This window comes from Hyalella azteca, unplaced genomic scaffold (assembly GCF_000764305.2).
Source record: "Hyalella azteca isolate HAZT.00-mixed unplaced genomic scaffold, Hazt_2.0.2 contig12328, whole genome shotgun sequence".
NCBI classification, from domain to species: Eukaryota; Metazoa; Arthropoda; class Malacostraca; order Amphipoda; family Hyalellidae; genus Hyalella; species Hyalella azteca.
The window spans coordinates 537,547-558,036 of NW_025942288.1; the positions used below are offsets into that span (position 1 = coordinate 537,547).

At 37.9% G+C, this 20,490-nt stretch overlaps 1 protein-coding gene across 1 annotated transcript in view; it reads left to right on the forward strand.

Annotated features, from left to right (window-relative positions):
• LOC108669508 (dystonin) overlaps positions 1-20,490 on the forward strand; it is a 195,401-nt gene that overhangs the window by 15,038 nt on the left and 159,873 nt on the right. The window contains exon 2 of the mRNA XM_047883232.1: positions 13,349-13,410. Within this exon, the coding sequence (XP_047739188.1) occupies positions 13,349-13,410 (62 nt within the window). The remainder of the gene's footprint in view (positions 1-13,348; positions 13,411-20,490) is intronic.

Here is a 20,490-nt window from a genome sequence, read left to right on the forward strand (position 1 = left end):
GAGACGTACCATTTCTAATTGATGGTTAATAAACTGATGACTTACATGTCACAAGTGCATCTCTTATGGCCTTAATGATGAATGTGACCAGTACCCTATCTGGAGACCTTCATGTGATGCGTATATAATCTGTTTATATGTGTGTATTGTCTGTATATATGCGTGTATAGTCTGTATATAATAAATATGATGACTGTTACGTCACAAGCTATAGTCAACGCTGACCGAGATACAATACTCTGATGCAGAGTGGCGCTGAGTGCTGCAGCACTCAGGTTATAGTGTTGCAGCGACTGTTGACCTTTCTTGACAAGGAAAGGATAATTGACGAAAATCGTCTAAGAATTATAAAAATTGTGTGTTTATTTAAAAGCTTGCCTGCGGAATGGTTATATACTAACAACAGTCAATGTAAGGATTTTCAACAATTTTTCTAGTTTCAAAATGATTCGGATAACTCTTGATGTCACGTTTATTTCTTAGCTTGAAATAATCTTCGAATTGAATAATATTCATGTTTGTTAGTTAGCTTCCGATTTTATAGGTTTCTTATTGATTCGGATAGGGGATAACGATTAACCAGGATTATTGTTTGCTGGTTCAACTAGCGGTACATTATTGGGTTTTGTATTTATTTTTAATTAAATCGTGCTATTGTTTGTGCGGTTATTTTTGTCAAATAGTCTGGCACAAGAAATTTAGTATCCTCCCCAGTCTGACACGTACTTCTGTCCTGTTGTAACGAAACCACAATATTATTGTGCATGCCAATCATCCTCCAAATGTCCTATTGTACTGCGTATACAATTTTATACATGTTTATACAAAAATGTTGTGCATAATATCGTGCACATATCAGTTTACAGTTTGTTACTCGTCTTGCTCTCCTCTCATGTTCGTTCATCAGCACGACGAGACGCCTCGCCCTCGAGCCTGGCCGCTCTCATAAACTGCTGCGAAAATATTGTAAAAATAAAACCTTGTTTGTAATTACTTATCGTCCACGATGCGTGAGGTCGTAATGCTGCTATGATCACTTGGACGCCTTGAGCTTGGGGACACTAAACTATAACTTGGTTTATGAATCAATTAGCTCCGATGACATATTAGCTTTGATTAGAAAACTCCACAGTTTATTGCCGCCACCCACCCTGTTGACACTCGAGCCTATTTAGCCATGAGTCGCGCAGTAGAATGTAATGACATTTTTAAAATAAATGGAGTTTCACCTTGCACGAAATTACTAGGTACTAACCGTAGAACTGAAAATGTTTCACTTAGTGTTCATTTGATTTCATTTGATCAGTTTTTATGCGGCTTATAATTGAATTTTGATGACGAATGATGTCAGTGGTGCTGAAATTGTGTGTGGTGTTTTCCTCTTCGAACGCATCTCGTGTTTTGGATTCTTATCGAAGTTTGAAGCTAAAATAGTTCGTTGTTTACGAACTCAAAAATGTTTGCTCTACAGTTCGATTTACGAGGGTTGACTGCATAACCATCACAGCGGGGTTTCTTGATTTCAATCCAATAAGTGACTTGCATTTAATTTAGGCGTACTTTTTTCTTGTTCTACAGAATTCTTCAACAAGTTCGAGTCCAATACACAAGATTCAATTCTTATATTTAGATAAAGGCTCAAATAATTACGCTTGCATGCCTTGGCTAGTGTCGAGGTTAGCCTTGAAATGCAGTATTGTACTTGATTGCCATCGAAAGGTGTTGTTTCTTATTTTTTAATCTCTGAAAACTTCAAAGGCCGCTTTGCGCCAAATTCCGACTGACCAGAATTGATTGGTTTATTCCGGCTGACAAGATTTGTTGCAAATGAAATATTCTTCATTATTGTTGAAACATGATTTTGTTCCCAAAGTCTTCATCCAGAGTCTAGACGGATCGACTGAAATTTCAGGAAACAAGTATCCTCAGACTCGTCCGTGGCTTGCAACCCTGTCTAGTGTAATCGATTGCAGTGTTTCTCATGGTTCTTGGTATGGACCAAATTTGCGCGGTATCAGCAGCCAGTGATGCTATAATGACTGGTCTGTCACGTGACGGATGATCCGTGATTCGCAGTCGTCCTAAGAAACGTTAATCAAACTTCGCAAGTTTGCCCTCAGTCACGTTTCTAGAATTTTCCCACAGTTCCCAAAACTTCTTATTAAAAACGAGATCGTTACATGTGACGCATTGATTACAAGCGAATGCCTTACTGAAAATTCAATTGGGTTTGTGCAGAGATTTTGACTGCACAATATTTTTTCTGTATTTGCTTTTTTTACTATTGTCGTTCAAAATACTATTGTATTTTACTATTTTCGTTTCAGGTTTCTTATGACCCAGTATGTTGTGTTTTTTATCATATTCTTGTCTATTATTACATTGACAGCTTTAGAAAGCCATTTGCCTCCGTTACTTTATGAGCGTTCAGGGATGCCATATTACAAGGCATGTTGCTGTGTAGTTCACTGTCCGAGCTTGGTAGGTGTTCCGCAACTGCCCAGGGGCCTATACTTTCAAAAAAAGTTAAGAGATCGTAAGTTCATCAGCCAATCAGTGACGGCCTTTTAAGCAAAATCCACCAATCAAAGACAAGAAAAATGATCGTAAGTACTTACGTTCACATAGCGAGTTTTGAAAGTATGGCCCCAGTAATCTGTGCCTAATTCAGCACTCGTACAACACTCGAGAATGTTGAATGGTGGCGCCGCTGTGGCCTGTCATTCTCCCGCTCATGGACCTCTTGATGGTACTGAGTCTTGGCTTAATTATTGCGGTGCTCCGCTCTAGGGACGGGCTAGTGTCCTGGCATGAAATCATGGCCGGCTGGGGACTGAGCTTTTGTTCGCTATGCCCTCAGTTGTGTCGTCAAGTTCCAAAGCATGTTTGATCTCGACCAACTCTGCGCTCATAGTATTTCTTCTTCTCTATTGTTGCAGTTCATTAAACAGTGCTTGTTTCTGTGAAAAAAAGTAATGTTCGTCGTCGCAATTTTCTTATTTTTCTATTCGTCGTTTTAATATATTTATTTACTTTGAAGCGATTTGATTTTGAAATTAAATTAAAACAATGGTTCTACTTTTATCCGATGTATTATTAAAATTATTTAAATTGAAGTTAGCTTCAATCAAATTCAAATTCAATTTAAAAATTCTTTTTTTTACACCTTATCATTTTAAATTTACATTTCGGACGTAGAAACCGCGAGTTTTACTTTCATTTTGAACTCTATTTTGTCGGAGGCTTTGGCATCGTTTGCTGTGTGGGCTTCGCTCAGTCATCTGAAATTCCCTGTCGGATGAACGTCACTTTAAGTCATTGACCAGAAAGCCAGCAAGCGGATTATTTCTTGTCCGATGCTTATCAACCTCATTGTTACCATTCGTTCTTTATTTATGGCTTTGCTAGTGTTTGTTATTCTATCAATGTACCATATAACACAACGAAGTCCACTATCGGCCAGTCAGCTATGATAATACCGCATTGCTAATATTATCAGAGGTGAAAATCTGCAAATTAACTTGGTAAGAATAGCCAAGTTATTGTAATTTTATATCGTCTATATAGTTTTATATAGTAATTTTATATCGTCTGCTCGACCTTTTCTTCTTATAGCCATGAATGTTTTTTAAATATATTGTTACAGGGATAAATTTAAAATAATGTATCGTCATCGTGTATTCTCATCATGGCTGCCAGATGCGCGTGTCTTGTTAATGTACTTCATTGCGGTATGAAGGATATGTCCTCATTAATGTCACATTAAGTTGAGCAATCGAGGTCTGGTCGCCTACGTATCGCATAACAAAAATCATCTGAGTGTTTTTGACATCACCTGTCGTCTGATACAACAATTATGTATTTTGTTCTCATCAATCGATGTTCGTAATTTTAACCGCTAATATAATAATTTTACATTTATAAACTTGTTATTTGAGTTTTTACACAAGCATTCATAAGAAAATTGTCATGAATCATTTGAACAATTTTCTCAGCTAAAACGCTAGCATTTTAACAAAAAGGCTGCTCTTGTTGCGAGTAGCCACTACGTTACGCGTTTTCCATCAAGCCAGAAGGTCTCTTCTCAGTGCGTCGCTGATATTCTCTGAACGTTATTTTCTTCTCACTTCAACGGCGATATATCCACAGCATACATATTTAATAAAGCATACAGTTTCAATGTCATTACGGTTATCCGGAGTACCGTGCTATTCATGAACGGAATCGTGAATTTTGACGTAATACATAATAGTGATAATTAACAAACTTTTATTGACATTTGTGTCGGAATCTGTACAAAAATGAAGCCAGTTTATGTGCGGCTTCCGAAGAAACAAAAAACAGAGTTGGATGTCATGGTTGGATCATGACTCGCTTCGTGCGCCGCGGTTCAGAATAGCTCGTTGTAATTGGTACGGACGGGTAGAGTGTCAAGCTCTGCTACCACGCAGTGTTGTTCCGAACGTTATTAAGTCAACTGCTGCTCTTTGTTTTGTCCAACATCCACGAATCTATAGAGATGGTAATGCTTGAATCGTAGATGTTGAACGGCACTCGCAATGCTTGAAATTACCGTTTAACACTGGATCTATAAATTATTGCAACTTTCAAGATGTGGTGGTGAAAGGATACAGGATCAAAAGGCGGTGAATCCTGAAAAGGAATAAAAAAAATGTAACTGACAGTTAGAAGGCATTAAACAAATATATGTTATAATATCATAACATTATGACCGGACGACAGGACATGCGTTTGTGTTCCTAGCAATCGAATTTATTCTAAGAGCATTTCTCTAATTTTTTCTTCTAAAAGATGGTTTAGCAAATTTTCCTGCGTCTATTCCTTGGGTGCACGTTTTACATACTTTTTTTGGGGTTTAGAGCGTTAGTAAGTAAAGATTAGATAATCATTTTTTAAATTGCTAGTATTTAATTACAGCGATTAAATAACCCGCACTTGAATTGAATTATTATTTGGCAGTTATAAAAAATTCCATTTAGCTCACATATTTTTCATTCATCTAAATCTGTTGGGCAACATTTTTCGATTATTGTCCAGCAATATTGTTTTCATATGAATTCAGAGTTCCATGTGACGGACTGGAATGCAACCCTGCCTGAGGCGCTGCAATGTTGGACGAGCGTCTGGTTTTAGGTGCCTTACGTCTCTTGAAGCTGCGATATCCTTATTTGTGGCAGCCTCTGTAGTAGCCAGGACCTTGTCTTATTTGTTTGAAGGTCATAAGGACTCCTTAGAAGGAATTCCAGTGTGTATAATAGTTTTAGCCGTTTGATCGGTTACTAGTATGCTTTTAGTGAGGTTATTTTGCTCGGTTTAGACTTCAGCAATGATTTTTTCCCATTAGCTAAAACCACGAGGCAGTAAATCTCTTAAAAAATTTCATCCGTTGATTACATTAATTCAATTTTTTGACGAGGTACTATTAATATTTTTATTTACTTTTCTTAAAACACTGCAATGTTGTCTCGAGCTGCAAAGGTTATATCTTAGGTAATCCTGCATCCAACTATTTATTTGATAAAGCTGATGAGCTTGTCCTGATCACCTTATACTGTACCTCAAAGTGGCAGTCAAAAAAGTTCAGACATGCGCATGCGAAATTGAGCTTTTATACGAGACTCTTCTTTATCCTGTCGTTTTCTTCTCGCTTTTTAAGTTGTTGAAGAGTGCAGAGAGCTTACGTTTACTCGGCTGTTTTCAGCGGACATTCCAAATGCAGCTTAAATAACAGGTTTTGAAGCAAGCCTGGAATACCAAAAACTTCGAGTCCGTGCTTATAGATCTATTATCGTTCAGCGTTGAGGTTAGAACAATATTTCCCTCTAGGGATTGATGGATACATGTCATTTGATGTTAGATGTTTATTTTGTAATATAGTCATCATTTTAATATCATTTCAGAGTGTTATTTCGTGTAGATATAAATACTCAAAGTGCCATGTAATTGGATTGGTGCTCGCTCGAATTTTTTTTTCTAATATTGATAATAGTTTTTAATTGTGGGGAATCCTGGTTATTCTTCTAGGGTTGCGAACGCCATTTGACGCATGGTCAACCCATGGCATGCTTTAATTTTCAGGACTATATGTGTTTATCTCCCGGATGAAAAATCTTAACACTCTTGCTTTGCTATTTGTCAATTTACAATTTAAACATGAAAGGGCATTACCTATGGCTAATCAATGTCAGACCACTTTTTACCATCAAACTAGTCGGCCAATAATGAATGTGTTTATTCATTGCCTCTTGAGCCACACAAATGCTTTCATGGACTCGAGCTCGCTGTTCTTGTGTTGTTAGAGATGCCTTCGCCTTTTATTACTATCGCTTGACATTGGCGCCCCTTTTTGGGCTGTGGGTCTTGTGGAGCGGCGCCCTCAGAGTTGCTGGCGACCCTCAGTGCAGAGCGAGCTGCCCTCTTATACAGGCTTTCTTTCGTGCTTGTGCTGCTCCATGACCTCTTATTTGTGTTTCTAGGACTGAACTTCTGAACAGAATTTTGTGTTATGAACTGACGATGGATCTGGACTCCGAAACGTTTTCTCTTAAAAATATATGGTGAATTTTTGTGGTATTGTCTTTGCTTTTAAATTCTGGACCTCTTCTAGTAGTAACATTTAACTGAGGCTTGAATTCGCGTCTTATTTTGGGTCTCACTGAGTTTTCACGACCGTTTGAATTTCTTTTTCATCTGAAAATATTTTTTAGATTGTTGTCCAACTCATAACCCTTTTACTATGATCAAATTTAAATTCCTAATGCATTTTTTTCTTTCATGTAGAAAAATGGATATAGAAAACCTGTGACAGTCATAAATACAAATTTGTGAATTTAATTTGACATTTTTAATAACTTTCATTGACACCTGACGTGAAAATGCCACACGCTCTGGAAACTACGGCGTCGGTGGAAAAAGTGGCTATGGCCGATCCCGGTTACATGTCCATATTTCAACGCATGTGGAAAGGCAAAGGTGTGTTTGTCTTAGTCTTCGCTCAAAAATTTTTGTTGATTTACAAGAAAACTTGATATTTTAGCCATAAAATTAGACTAATTCATATTGCAAATCTAATTTTTCATCGGCCTACGGAAGATTCGCCTTGAATGTTGTCATTCAACTATCGCTTTTCTTTTTATTTACAAACGGGGTCAATTGATCTCCCTTATTCTGACCAGTTCCTGCAGGATGGTCAATTGGTCATCCCATAACCCCAAGACAAAAACACGTTTTTATTGCTGTTCGTAAATAACGGCCTCAAAGTTACCAAGGGTTAAAATGGCCGGTGATATTAATGATCATACATGAATATAATTTAGATATTTTTTTCTGGAATATTTAATTCCTAATGAATGGGTGGGCTGCCTCGTTTAAGGTAATACGTTTTGCTTTAACGCAGAATTTAACTGCTCCTTCCGACTGCATTTTACTCATTTTTTATTAACTGGTATTAACAGGTATATGAATGTGCAACCGTTCATCGATCCATTTCTATCCAGATGATTTGAAATCTGAAATCAAAGTGGTAAAATAATTGTTAAATTTAAAATAGCTGAATGGGCTCGTGAATTGTTGGTGCAAATTTTTCGAGTGCAGTTTACGTTTTACTTGTTATTCTCTTGCACCCACTGAACTACACTCATCTGATGTGCCCATTATCTCTCACAACTCGGCGATCCTGATCCAAATTTGGTGGGCGCGCCTCCAAAAGCGTCGCATGAGAGAGAGTCGAGCCTAAACTCTGTATCTGGTCTAGCTCACGTTGATGATGCTCTCGTTGATCAATCTTTTTCACCGTCTTATTTTAGTGACACAGGCATACTCTTCTCCGCCAAATACTTACGAGACCGAAGTTAAAGTTGCGATCGATATCCGTGTCTGAGGTTTCAAAATACGGCATAGATTTGATGCTCAGGTCCATCATTTTCTTCACTCTTGTCTCAGATTGCGGCTGGCATTATACAAGGATGCAGCTGCAACCATTACTGCAGCTACTGCAATTTCCACGTTCTCTGCCGCCAAGGTCACGGCCGCCGCTGCTTGTAATTGCAGCGTCAATAATAATAATTAGCCCACTTATGATATCAACGCAGGCCATCGACTGCTGGTCGGTCGGCTGTTGTTATCGACAGAATAGCAAGTTGATGATGTTATCGACAGGATAGCAAGGCGATGGTGTTAACGACAGGATCGCAAGGTGATGCTGCTATCGACAGGATAGCAAGGTGATCCTATATAGTATCGACAGGATCTTAGCAAGGTGCATGATGCTGTTGTTGCTCACCAGCTCGTGGCTTTTGTTATCGGACATGGGTTTCGTTATTGCTTCTGTAGACAAATTTCATTTTCGTTGTTACACACAGGTGAGTAAATAATTATGATATGATAACACTTGTTACGTAGTATTATGCATTTCAATGAGAACAAACTGGCTGCACAGTTCGTTGACTTCTAACTTCATCTATTAAGATATTAAAATCTTTCGTTGCTGTATTCACAACTTATCCCCGCATTCTTATAATGAATTGATCTGCTGTTATTATTATTGGCTCTCGGTATTTTTAATGAAAGCTTAGTAAGGTTTTACTCTTAGTTCGTTTATATATTCAAAGGGATGCGAAAATGTCCTTCTGCATTTACCCCCTCAACCTCTCCATCAGCAACCGTAGGCACTAATTAATTGTTTTGGGTACCGGTATGTGATTATATGGAACTTATCGAGGGCTCAATAAAGAAACTTTCATAAACTTAGTAACGCTGAACATAAATACGATGAATATGAAATAAAATTACAGGTTTCTTCCAGTAATATGTCAATGTTGATTGTATATAAAATCATATATATATAAAGTTAAGGAGTGACGCAGGCTTTTCTAAGCGCGTGCTAATAAATTTGGGTCCCACGTATCGACCCTGTAAGTCTTATGTTATATCAACCAACTGAAACCGAACTTATCATTGACGATTATTAATTATCGGCCAGCTATAGCCTTGACAGTAGCATGTTTACTGCCTGCGCGCGTCTCGATTTCTATTTCTTCTTCGTACGTTTTTGCAAGCTCCGCAAATTGTTGCCAATGTTAGATGTTTATAAAAACCTAAGCTTTTCTCGCTTCTTTATCTCTGAGTCACTAGCCTGAAATTTTTATTGTGAAGGTTTAAATGCACACAAAATATTTATTCGTGTTGGTTTGGGGACAATTTTTCTTTATTGAAATTTTTGAAATATCAAGAGAGTTTGAAACTCTCCAAGAGTTTGAAACTCTTGGAGAGAGGAGGGCTGGTGTCCATCGTGTGATAAAGATTGTCTGCTCTTTTGTAATTTTAATTTTTTCTTTAGATGCGCGCCACTCGCTCTCGACTGACGGTGTGCTGCTCTACATTGATAATGCGCTCATTAAGTCGCTTAGCTTCCAGCATCCGCTTTCATTAGCCACTCTTTTTGTCGTCTTCTGTCTTGTTTTTATTTATTGTTCAGCTGTTGGTCTTCAATATAAGCGAATAAAATTTAAAGATTAGATATCTCATGAACGAAATTAATAAATTTCACATATTCAATAATGGCTTCACATATTTATAATTAATTTTTTTCGAATTTACTGGTGTTAGTATAAATTTTCGTCGGCCCTTTAATGTCACCTGATTATCTGAATTGCCACTGAAAGCTACCCGCTTGACCATCTAGATTCTAAATGATTGACTCTTGCGCTTATAATAGTCAGGCATCATATAAAACTGCAGTCATTTTCAGAGGGATGCCTACCGCTTCTCATGAATTAAGTGTTTTCTCCCATGTGGAACATTTGTTGTTTGGGAATTATTATTAATAATCAGAAACACGCTCAATTCTGCCTCATGCAAAATTCGTCTGCCAACGATTATTTCTCTACATTTTTTACCATTTTATTTTTCTCGAACTGTGACTTTATTAATTGTAAGTAGGGGCGTTGCAAGACTTCATTCGAACTATCATAGTACAATTCCCAGCATTGCTCTTGGTCACTGAAGCATATCCTTGCCGGAGCTACCTGATCATTTGTTGGGATTTTAGAAACAATAAGCCGCCTTAGTCCATCCCGAAGCTCAGGTAGAATACAGGATAAATCATTTCTGAATATGTCGGATGCTTTAACATGATATCCTGATCTGGTTCAATATATCCTCCCGAAGATACTCATTCTTTCAAAGTTATAAAGTTATGATTCCTCAACATAATACTCCTAATACACATCCATTCAAGCTTTCCTCAGTCTCGGGCGGTCCCGAGGGAAGCAATCCTTCGCACACTTCTCTCCTCGGCAAGTTGCGTCTGGTGCGCATGTTCATGTCTCCACGATGTGGATGAGCGCGCTTCGTCGAGCATCACGCATGGTGACAAGCAGACTTGGTAGCGACTCCTATATTATGCGCTGCTAAAGCACCTCAGGCACCACGCTGGCTGTTGCATGAAAGGATAGCTTTTTAGCGCATTTTCTCGTTTATATAAAAAGGCGCTATTGTGCTCGCCATGTCCGTCTGTCTGTCTGTCCATCCGTGACTTCACGCTTCGTCGACAGAAAATGCGCTCTCTGTCACTCACTGCAATGAGTACCAAGTTATATATATTTTTCAATGTCTAGTCTGCCTTGCGAGCGCGTGAGATAGGTTCCGTAATATTGCGCGCACCAACTAATCTATTTCTCGTCGTTTTTTGTGCATTAATATTTCTATGTCTTTCATACTCATCGCGCGCGTTCCTCCTCTTACTTAAAGATTGTGTATTTTTGGTTCTTTCAATCCCTTGATTGGTTCACAATTCTCTATTTCAAGCACGTGAAACACTTGCCTTGAATAAACATCTTGCATTAAAAAGTTCAGCATCTAATTATTCGTCGCAGGCTCCTTCATTAGCTTAGTTATTCTCATTTTTGTACCTATACGGTATTTGATCATGTTTCGGCTTTCTGCAAGTATCATTTTCTCATCGTGCACTAATGAGAAAATACATTTTTTTACTCGTACAATATTCTAGTCATTTTCCGGGACAATTCCGGAACGAGAATATTTTGGAACAAGCAAATTTTCTCTCTCTTAAGGAACAAGCAAATTCTCTTTGGTCGCTTCGCTGCATTCCCGCACGCGCTCTGCGTTCCGCGCTACGCAAGCAGAACCGAGGTCGTAATATGGATGCTCGTGAGCAAACTTTTACTTTCATGCGGTCATGTGTTCCGAACGAATTGCTTGTGTTTGTTCATGTCTGACACCGTATTTGACTTGGATGATGGATTACGTGGGAATACACTAAGATATTGTTGCGAATGACCCGCCGCCGTTAGCATGAATTGTTTGAAAATTTTTGAGTCAGAAATTTGGCTAGTGCTTATCATCCTTGCTAACGTTCACCATTTCCAAACTATGTTGAAGCTGTTCATACGTTGAAAATTTCTATGTAAGGTGTGTTTTTTGTTTTAAAATGTATAATATTTCAATCGAATGAACCTTCTTTGACGTGTTCCATCTTGCTGCTTGATGCTGACGATATCATGTTTGGTTCACCGACTGCAAACCAGCCCGACTTTTTAAACTCTGTACTTGTTGCATTTGATGTAGGTAATGCGGTATTTTTAAGGCCATACAAATATTTATGTATTAAAAAACTACGTGTCTTTCACAAAGACAGACGATTTTGCATTCCATTCACTAAGAAGAGTTTTCACTGTGTTTTTTTTCATTCGTTATCTATTGAGTGTAGAGGCCTCTTGCCTCGCTTTAGTGTGTACGGGTTTAGTCATGGGAGTAGGTACCGCAAGCAAAAGCGTGTGTTGTGTTATGAGGCTTGACAGCTCGCGTGCATCACGGTGATGGCAGGCGCTTTAGTGGCCGCGAGCTGTGGCAAGACCCCGCAGACCTCGGCTACTTATCCTTGCGTGCGACGTTTCGTAACGTTCGTGGCTGGCGAAGTGTGCGTCTGCGCGTGACTGACGCTGCGTCACCCATGAATGTACGCCTCAACGATCTCAATCTTAGGAATTAATATTATGCCTGAATAGATACGCTCTTGTGTGTTATGGTTTCATATTGTCCTTTGCTGAGAAAATTGGTTTTGTTTCGATGTCTTCTAAATCTTCCGTACTTCGCGTGCTGAAACTAAGTATCAAGAGGTCAATTAAAATAATTTTCATTATTCATATCATGGTTTTTACGCGTCTTCTTCTTATTACGACATGCTGACTTCCTTTTTATTTGAAGACCTTTTGAGCACTCCATTCACTAGGTATTTAGAGACCCTTAACCTTTTTCTTAGAGCCATCGTGATTTCTTATTCATCGAATCATCTTTTTTTCCCTTTCATTCAAACTCATTGATGCTGCTCTTCTCATGCCGCATGTTCATGTCTTCGTTTTTGTTGAGAATTTCATCATGCAATCTGTGCCTCAACCTTCTATGGGAAGCTCCTGTTCTTCCCTCAGATGATCTAAAAATACTGGGCTTTTTATTGCATGCAAGCTCGTCTCGCTCCCCCTGTGTCGGAGAGACGGCGCCTCCGTTGCCATTTCCGGACCAAGCGAAAGCTCCTCGGCGCTCTTATCTCTGACCTTATTGTTTCAGTTATTATTACAGGTTATTATGATTGTTTCGTCCTCTTGTGTCATGCGTGTGGAGGTCACGTGTGGAAAAACCATGGGTTATTGCCTCGTCGCCTCGAAGTGACCCATCGTCAATCATCAATTCGATCGTTTTTGTGTAGTGTGCGTGATAATCTTTTTGTGCGTGAGAATCTCTTTTTTTTTGTGCCGTGCGTGATAATCTCTTTCTTTTTTGTGCCGTGCGTGATAAAATCTAATATTCATTAGTTACGCCTTTTTACTCTTTTGGTAAATGCAGTTATGCACCTTGTGTAATATCCGTCATTCATCCCTCCTTCCGAGCAATTGTTGGTAACATGTAATGTGATCGTTGATCAAAGTAAATGAGTTATTTTTTTTACCAACTGGTCGATGGCTTCAATGCTTTCTGTGCCACGCTCTTCGAATTCCAAGATGATCCTCGATCCGTGATGCTGAATTAATTCATCCTCTTAATTCATTCTCATGTTCCCAAAATGCTTTGCGGGCATCGAACTTAGCTCTTTTTTTACTGTGAAAATTTTCATTTGTTCAGTTGTTCTTCCACTTCCACATCCCACCTCGATCATTCTTATATTACCACAGGCCAAATAAATATCCGTGATCTCGTTTCTTATTGCAGTAAATAAAAATCGTTATTCATTTATTTAGTTCACTATTATGATAATATAAAAAAATTACCTAAAGATGTAAGTTGTTTAATAATAATTTTTTTTGTCTTGCAGACGAGCGAGACGCCATCCAAAAGAAAACCTTCACGAAATGGGTCAACAAGCACCTCAAAAAGGTACGATTCAAATTTAATACTTTGCATTTTTGTGCTTCATTATATTCCACTGGATCCTTTTAATGTTTCTTATTCCACTGGATTCTTAAGATTGCTGGAAACATTGCGCATATTCTGGTTTGTACACCGAATTATCGGCATGTACTGCACAATCGAAGCTTCGATAGTAGAATGGCAGAAGGATTTTGAAATGGAATAAGCCTTGACACTGAGAGTTTTCTCTGTAGGACTTATAATGGTTTATCTGCAGTACATTTTGATGGAATTATTTAAATAAACTTGACTTGTATCGCTAATGACTGTTTAAAATCGCTAATTGTAGTTCAGTTATTTGTTGTCCAAGAATTTTAACGAGTTAACCCTAATCGAATAGGGGGCTCACGCTATTTATTGTTTAAAAAGTATGTTTCAATCGTTAGTCTACTATTGTTGCTTGCTAGCTGCACTACCTTGATCATAAATCGAGTGATGCGGTAGTTAAGACGCTATGTTTTAAACGAGTTTCGAACTTTTTTTTTTTTTGCGGGAGGTTCCAGCGAGTTTACTGTTTTAAAAAATATAACTCAGTACTCACTGCGTGAGTGACAGAGAGGGCATTTTCTCGTCGACGAAAACGTGAAGTCACGGACGGACGGACAGACAGACAGACAGACGGACGGACATGGCGAGCACAATAGTGCATTTTTCCATAAATGAGAAAATACGCTAAAAATGAGCTGCAGGTAATCCAGATCCGTCTACGTTATCAATGGTTTCTACTTTGACCTACAATCTTAAAACAAGACTGACGCCTGACCTGTGTCTGTGATTAAAAAGTTTAATGTTTCTTTTATTCCATCTGTGATGTAGATTTTACTTATTTTCTTCTATTCGGACGAAAATTTTATTACAATTAGAGATACAAAGTTTACATATTTTTAACATTCGAGTCGATTTTGAATAGCTTACAAGCGTAATTGAAGCTACCTACCTAGATTGAAGATAACCTACTTCTACAGCAATTGAAACGGCGTTCATAAACGTATTTGAGTTTCAGTATCTACCATTTTATGAGTTACCAACAACTCGAGGTATCTAGTAACGCATTTCTCCCTTGCTTTAATTGATACGAGGTCTTTCTTGTAGCTGATTTAAATGTCCACTTATCTCATTAAAGGAATGTTCCATTTACTGTTCAGTGATTACTAACGACAATACATGAAGCTACATCATGATACCGGTAATTGTTTGCCATGTTGCACTGGTTCATATTGAGTGCGTGCATGATTTGTTATGAATGCTGCTGCTCGAACACATGTTGTGCATAATGGCGTTCGCTCTTCTTAACTTCCGAATTTCTTCTTAGCTGCAAAGTTTGGTGGAGGCACTTCCCTATAAAAACCTGATTTATTACAATTCGTAGTTGCCGTACCAAAACTATCGAAAGTGTTTTTTTTCTACTCATTTACTTAGTTTGATTATAAAAGAATTTAGAATAAGATAGAATGTATTAAATTTTAAAATATCTCGATAAGACGTAAAATATAAGTAATTTGACTTCGTCATGTTGCCCTCCACACATCAGAGAGATAGAGTTAAGCAATTTAGTCTTTTTTATTAGATGCGCTCATTATTATCATGTGCTAATGACACTTTGACATTAACATTTTTCCATTGCCATTTTCACTCGATGCGCTAGTCTTCGAGTTTGGTGCTGATTGTTTCAATGCTGATTTATCCTAATGTTTAGCTGCGCAGCGCAGATCTTTCACCATCGCGTTCTGCCATGGAACCTTTTTCGGTGATGTCGTTCTTGTTTAGGTTTGCTGTGCTAAGGTTGGTTTTGTCGGGCTTGGTCTATTTTCCTAGCCGACTGCTGTGTTTAGCTCTCGACTAACTCCATCAATCTGGATTTCCTTGCTATTTTTGTTCCTGCTTGGATAGCTTGAAGCCATTGTGACCACGCAGCAATGACATTGTCCTAGTCTTGCCAGTCTCACCTAGTGTTCTTTACATTTTTTAATTGACACTCATGTAAGAAAAGTCTCATGGAGAACTATTGTAAAATTTCCGTAGTTTTATCAAATTGAATGTTTTTACAAAAGCAATGGTATCAAGATTGTTTTAGTGGTTGTATATTCTCATCGGGCTAATGTAAGTGAATATTTTGTATTTTTCTAAACTAGAATTTTTTCTTGCAACCACTATTTTGCTTGGTTTGCAATAACATTTTCCTACAGTTAGTACTCTGATCTTCCTTAACTTTAATTTTAAAATGTCTGCACCCTTCGTAATCTAAACATTATCGCGTGTATTTTTAAAAATCAATTAGTTTACCTATGTGTGGTTCCAATTTACTTACGAAAAATCTGGCAAAATTTCATGGAAATCAATATTTTCATAAGAATCGAGTTATTTACAACCTATATTACAACCTGACCAGCCGAATGTGCAGTGTAGACTCAGGGTGGGTCTGCATCTCGCTGTATCGTCGCTCAGGGCGTTTCCCACACACGTCCACACTTGTGTATTGGTTCCTTGGATAGGATATCGTCGACTGCCCGTATCTCGCCTTGCTTTGGACCGGGCGTCCGTTTGTTGGGCCCGGTGAACGGTCGAATTCTAGAGCGCCTTACCATTCCAGTCTGCAAACGACATAGGTATAACGTGCTCTATAAAAAACTGCAAATGGTGGATTTATAACGCCAGTTCACGAGAACAGCTAATAGTATACAAGTAATTTTGCCCTCCCGAGTTTAGCCTGTCTATGACAGAATTATTTAGCCCCTTCTAAGCTCAGTTATCAAATGGCAGAGTTATTCTCCCCTCTGCCGTATAAGCTGCTGAGGAAATTATAACCTTAGTCTCTACGCTAACCCTGCAAATAACTGAGTTTAACGCCTTCTCTCCCTAAAACCGGCAAATAGCTAAATTATTAAGCCTGCAGATGGTTAAAAAATACAGTTAAAAGTCTCTCTCAACTTACAACCTGCAAATGACAGAGTTATAACTCCCTTCTACTTTCAGCAAGCAAATGACGGATTTAACATTCGGTTTCAACGTACAAACTTCAAATGGCGGAGTTATAAAGTCCCCTCTCTACGTTCAGCCTGCAAATGTAGATTTTTAACGCCCTCTCTAGTATAACGTCCAAATGCGAAGTTATAACACCCGCTCTACATCAACCTGCAAATGGCGGTTGATATAAAATGGTCTTTTTATATCTCGTACCCTCAACGAGTTAGATGTGTAGCATAGATTTCGAGTGGGCGCCACGCTTCCTGCGAGTAAATACGAGGCTTGTATACACACGGTTGCCCGCGCTCTTATTCCCTTGCGCGCCGCATAACAGGTCTTTGTTGTGCCCCCGCCTCAGCTCTGCCCGCGTCTCTGCCGTACTTTTCCCTTGTGTGCAGGAGTTCGTGCTGGCAGTGAAGATCTGCTGCTGCTCGTATGGATTTTTCAACGGTATATTATTGATATTGGAGTAAATAAGTATAAACGAGGTTAAAATTTAGCTTTTTCAGAATTTAGTTTCTGAGCTAAAATTTAGTTCTTTATGTGATGATAGCTTCAAAAGGTTACGGATTTTTTCTAGTTTTTAGGTTTAAAATTTTGTAATCGACAGTTGAGCACCTAATAGAACAGGCTGAATACAAGTCATGTTAAACTGCAAGGAGTTTGCAGGCAGTGCGTTTGAAATCGTTACCGCGAGTGATGATTGTGTTTGTTGATCTTAAGAGCACGAACTTAATCTCTGATTCAATTAAATTGCGTGCCTTGTGTATCTTTTTTTTTAAAACATCATCCTGTAAGGTCAAAAATCTGCGATGAGCTTTTTAACGCGACCAACGCAACGTTTTTATTTCTGAAATTAAACACTTTTTTTTAGATGAGATTTTCACTATGTAGCTCTAAGTTCCATCCTTTCATAGTAGAATTCTTTGTTAGAACCTTCAAAAGATCTAAAATTTAGCTCTTAATTTCTCGCTTTCCTTTTCATGTGTTTAGAAATGTAATAAATAGCCCAGTGCTATTTTTCGTTTTTTTAGCGCTTGGCAACATTAACACATATAATTTCTTGACAATTTGCCTGAAAATCTGTTTACACGAGAGACTATATTTTAACTTCAATTATTTTCACTTTTAATATGTTTTCACAATGATGGAATAATGTGAAATTTTGGTAAACTCTTGTGTCGTTTTTTTTGTTCCCTGCCATAACTATAAAAATAACCACAACTGAACAAAAACTCCGGGACTAATTTATTACATGACATCCTAAAGATACATGGCTTATGTTTTCAAGTATTTCACATCTATGGGATATTCTCGTATTAATGTAGCCTTTCACATGCTTTAAAGTCTTGAAAATGAACATTCCAAGTTTTGTTCATTTTCTTAGATGACGTATGAACTTTCACGAACACTTTATAATTTATACTTGATTTTTCCTAACTTTTTTGAAGTCCAAAATCGAATTTATTAAGACAATAGTAGAATTTTTTATTCGTTGATAGCGTGGGAGCTGTACAAGCTGGCTATTAACATAAATCGGCGTGACCTTTAAACATCTGGTCGCTCAGCTGCTCTAAATCAATGTACACTCCAGATCGGTTATTATAGTTCCTACACGCGTTTCTTACTAATCGAGGTTATCTGATGAATAAATTCTGCTTGCGCTTTATATTAATTGCTTCTGGTCTACCCTGGAAATTGATTTCGATTGTTTCTTCCTTAATTATTCTGTTTTTAAACATTATGCCACATTTGAGCGAGTCTATGCCGGCGAACTTCTGTTGTCTGTTCTGAGAATAGCTTCTTAGGATTGTTTATGTATTTACGTGAAAACATTTACTGTCAGCTTACTTCCTTTACGTCAGGTTCAGTTTCCAGCTTAGCAATTTCATGATTAATAATCAGTCATTTATTGTGAAGAACTTACTGTTTCTGATAAATTGAATGTCTTTATCAGTATACAATTAAGTACGCTAAGAACCTAATCTGTTCTTATATTTCAGAACCTTATTAGCATTTAATGATCGTGCTGTCCCAATATTCTTCGTCCCACGTCTGGCTCGAGACGTTCTGAACAACCTTCGGAAGGCTCTTGGAATATTCAACAGGCTTTGGTCTTCTCTGTTTTTTTAGTGTTGCTAGCTGTCAAGCACGGCTGCCAAACCCTCACTATCAATTACCAAAATGCCGACTTTTTATATACTATGGATTTTTTCCTAAATTACGTACTCAATACGAATAACCTTTTTAGCGAGTAATTCTGGCTAATATCTGAAAGTAGTGGTATTTGACTTGTGACTGTATAATGGAATGTTCATCTTTAATAGTTCCTTCCGCTGTGGAACTGCTATCAGTGGTTGGTCGATTCTGGCATTTTGTAAACTTCTACCTCTTTAGATCCAGAAACTTCGAGTCTTTGAATTGAACTCGTATTCGGCGCACGCATATGATACTGGCATTTGAACTTATCTTAATTGACAGCGGCTCGATCAAACGGTTGCCCGCTACCTGTACGAACTCTGCAGGACATGACCATTTTCAGAGCCACGTAAGCTCTGAATCTCTACATTTCTGATGACGTATAAAGCGGCATCCTTCTTTGCATGCTTAAAGCTCGTCTCTACTTCGTCTTAGACGCAGTGCATGTCTTTTTGTCTGCGCGTTGCAAAACAAATTCCAGCAACGTATTTTTTAGGCGTCCTGCAAATAAGGTGCGCTCGTGTCCACCAGCAGGTGCAGATGTCAGTTTTATTCGGTGCATGTCTATCAGTTTACGATGGTGTAGGTGTTAGGTGCAACCATTATACGACAAAGGCTTCTTCTTGTCCTTGTTGTACAAAGGAGTTTGAGCCACCAGAATTCATCCTTAGTTGGCTTTTAATTAAAATGAGACATGAATTATCTATGGCGCGATGATTTTTTATTCATCGATTAATACGTTTTTCTTTCGGGATGATTACTGAAAATGGAAAGTGTGTCTTGAAATTAAAATTTACGAATTATTTTTCGTTTTAATTGGACATCTCAAGTTTTTAGTAGACGAGACATTTGCCAATTCAGTCGCGTCGTATGAAAAAACTGCAGTTCATCTCAAAGCCTATAGAACCGCGGTTTTTATTATACAGTTAATCTGAGTACCTACCAATTTTTGAGAATATTCGAGAATATGATGAGAACAGTGGCTTCTTGTTTTTTTATTAAATTGTTCGAAAAATTTAAAACGGTGATGTTTTTCCGTGTCAACCGCAGTGGGATTCATACACGTACCGGTAATCCACTTCAATTTTGTAGTAGATGCTGATTTAGTCTCATACTTCACCTAGAAATGGTGCAATGTGTCATAAATTCATTGGGTCTTTAAAAGACGCACGAAGAACCAATTAATAAGTGCAAGTAGGACGAGACTATGATTAATAAAGTTTATTGATGACTGTTTTTGGTTTATAAATTGTGTTTGAGCATTATTGATAATGGAGCTCAGGACGGATTACGGCGCGTAAGAGCATCGGACTGCTGAAAGCAAAGAATACAAATGAATTATACCACATTTATGTTATTAGACTTTGATGCTAGGCAAGGAGTATATAATCTGCCAGGCCAATATATATAAATTGACACCATAGACAATCATGCTAAAACTGAGAAAATGCACAATCACTAATGAAATGATGATTTTATCTAACGACCGGGCTGCGTGAAAATCAGTGACGCTAAATTGTAATTGATACGTACACAAAGCGAACAATAATTGAATCTATGCTTAAAAACATAATGCAATTGAGATCATACAGGCAAGACAAGAACCATCTCTTGCACTCTAAATTTTTTAAATTAAATCATATAGGTTGCAATTGAATGATGCAGATAAGTTAACAAATAGGTTAATAAAGCTGTGTAAAGTATCAGAATTATGTAAGATCAGGATTAATTATTCGTAGGAGCTTCACTTACCAAGCAGTATTGCTGAGATAGATTTCATGCAATTGGATATCTTTGAAGCCTATTAATTATTGGCTTAGCTTGAATTTCATTATCACACCTGTTCTTCATACAACGATATTGAACAGAAGAATACATTATATA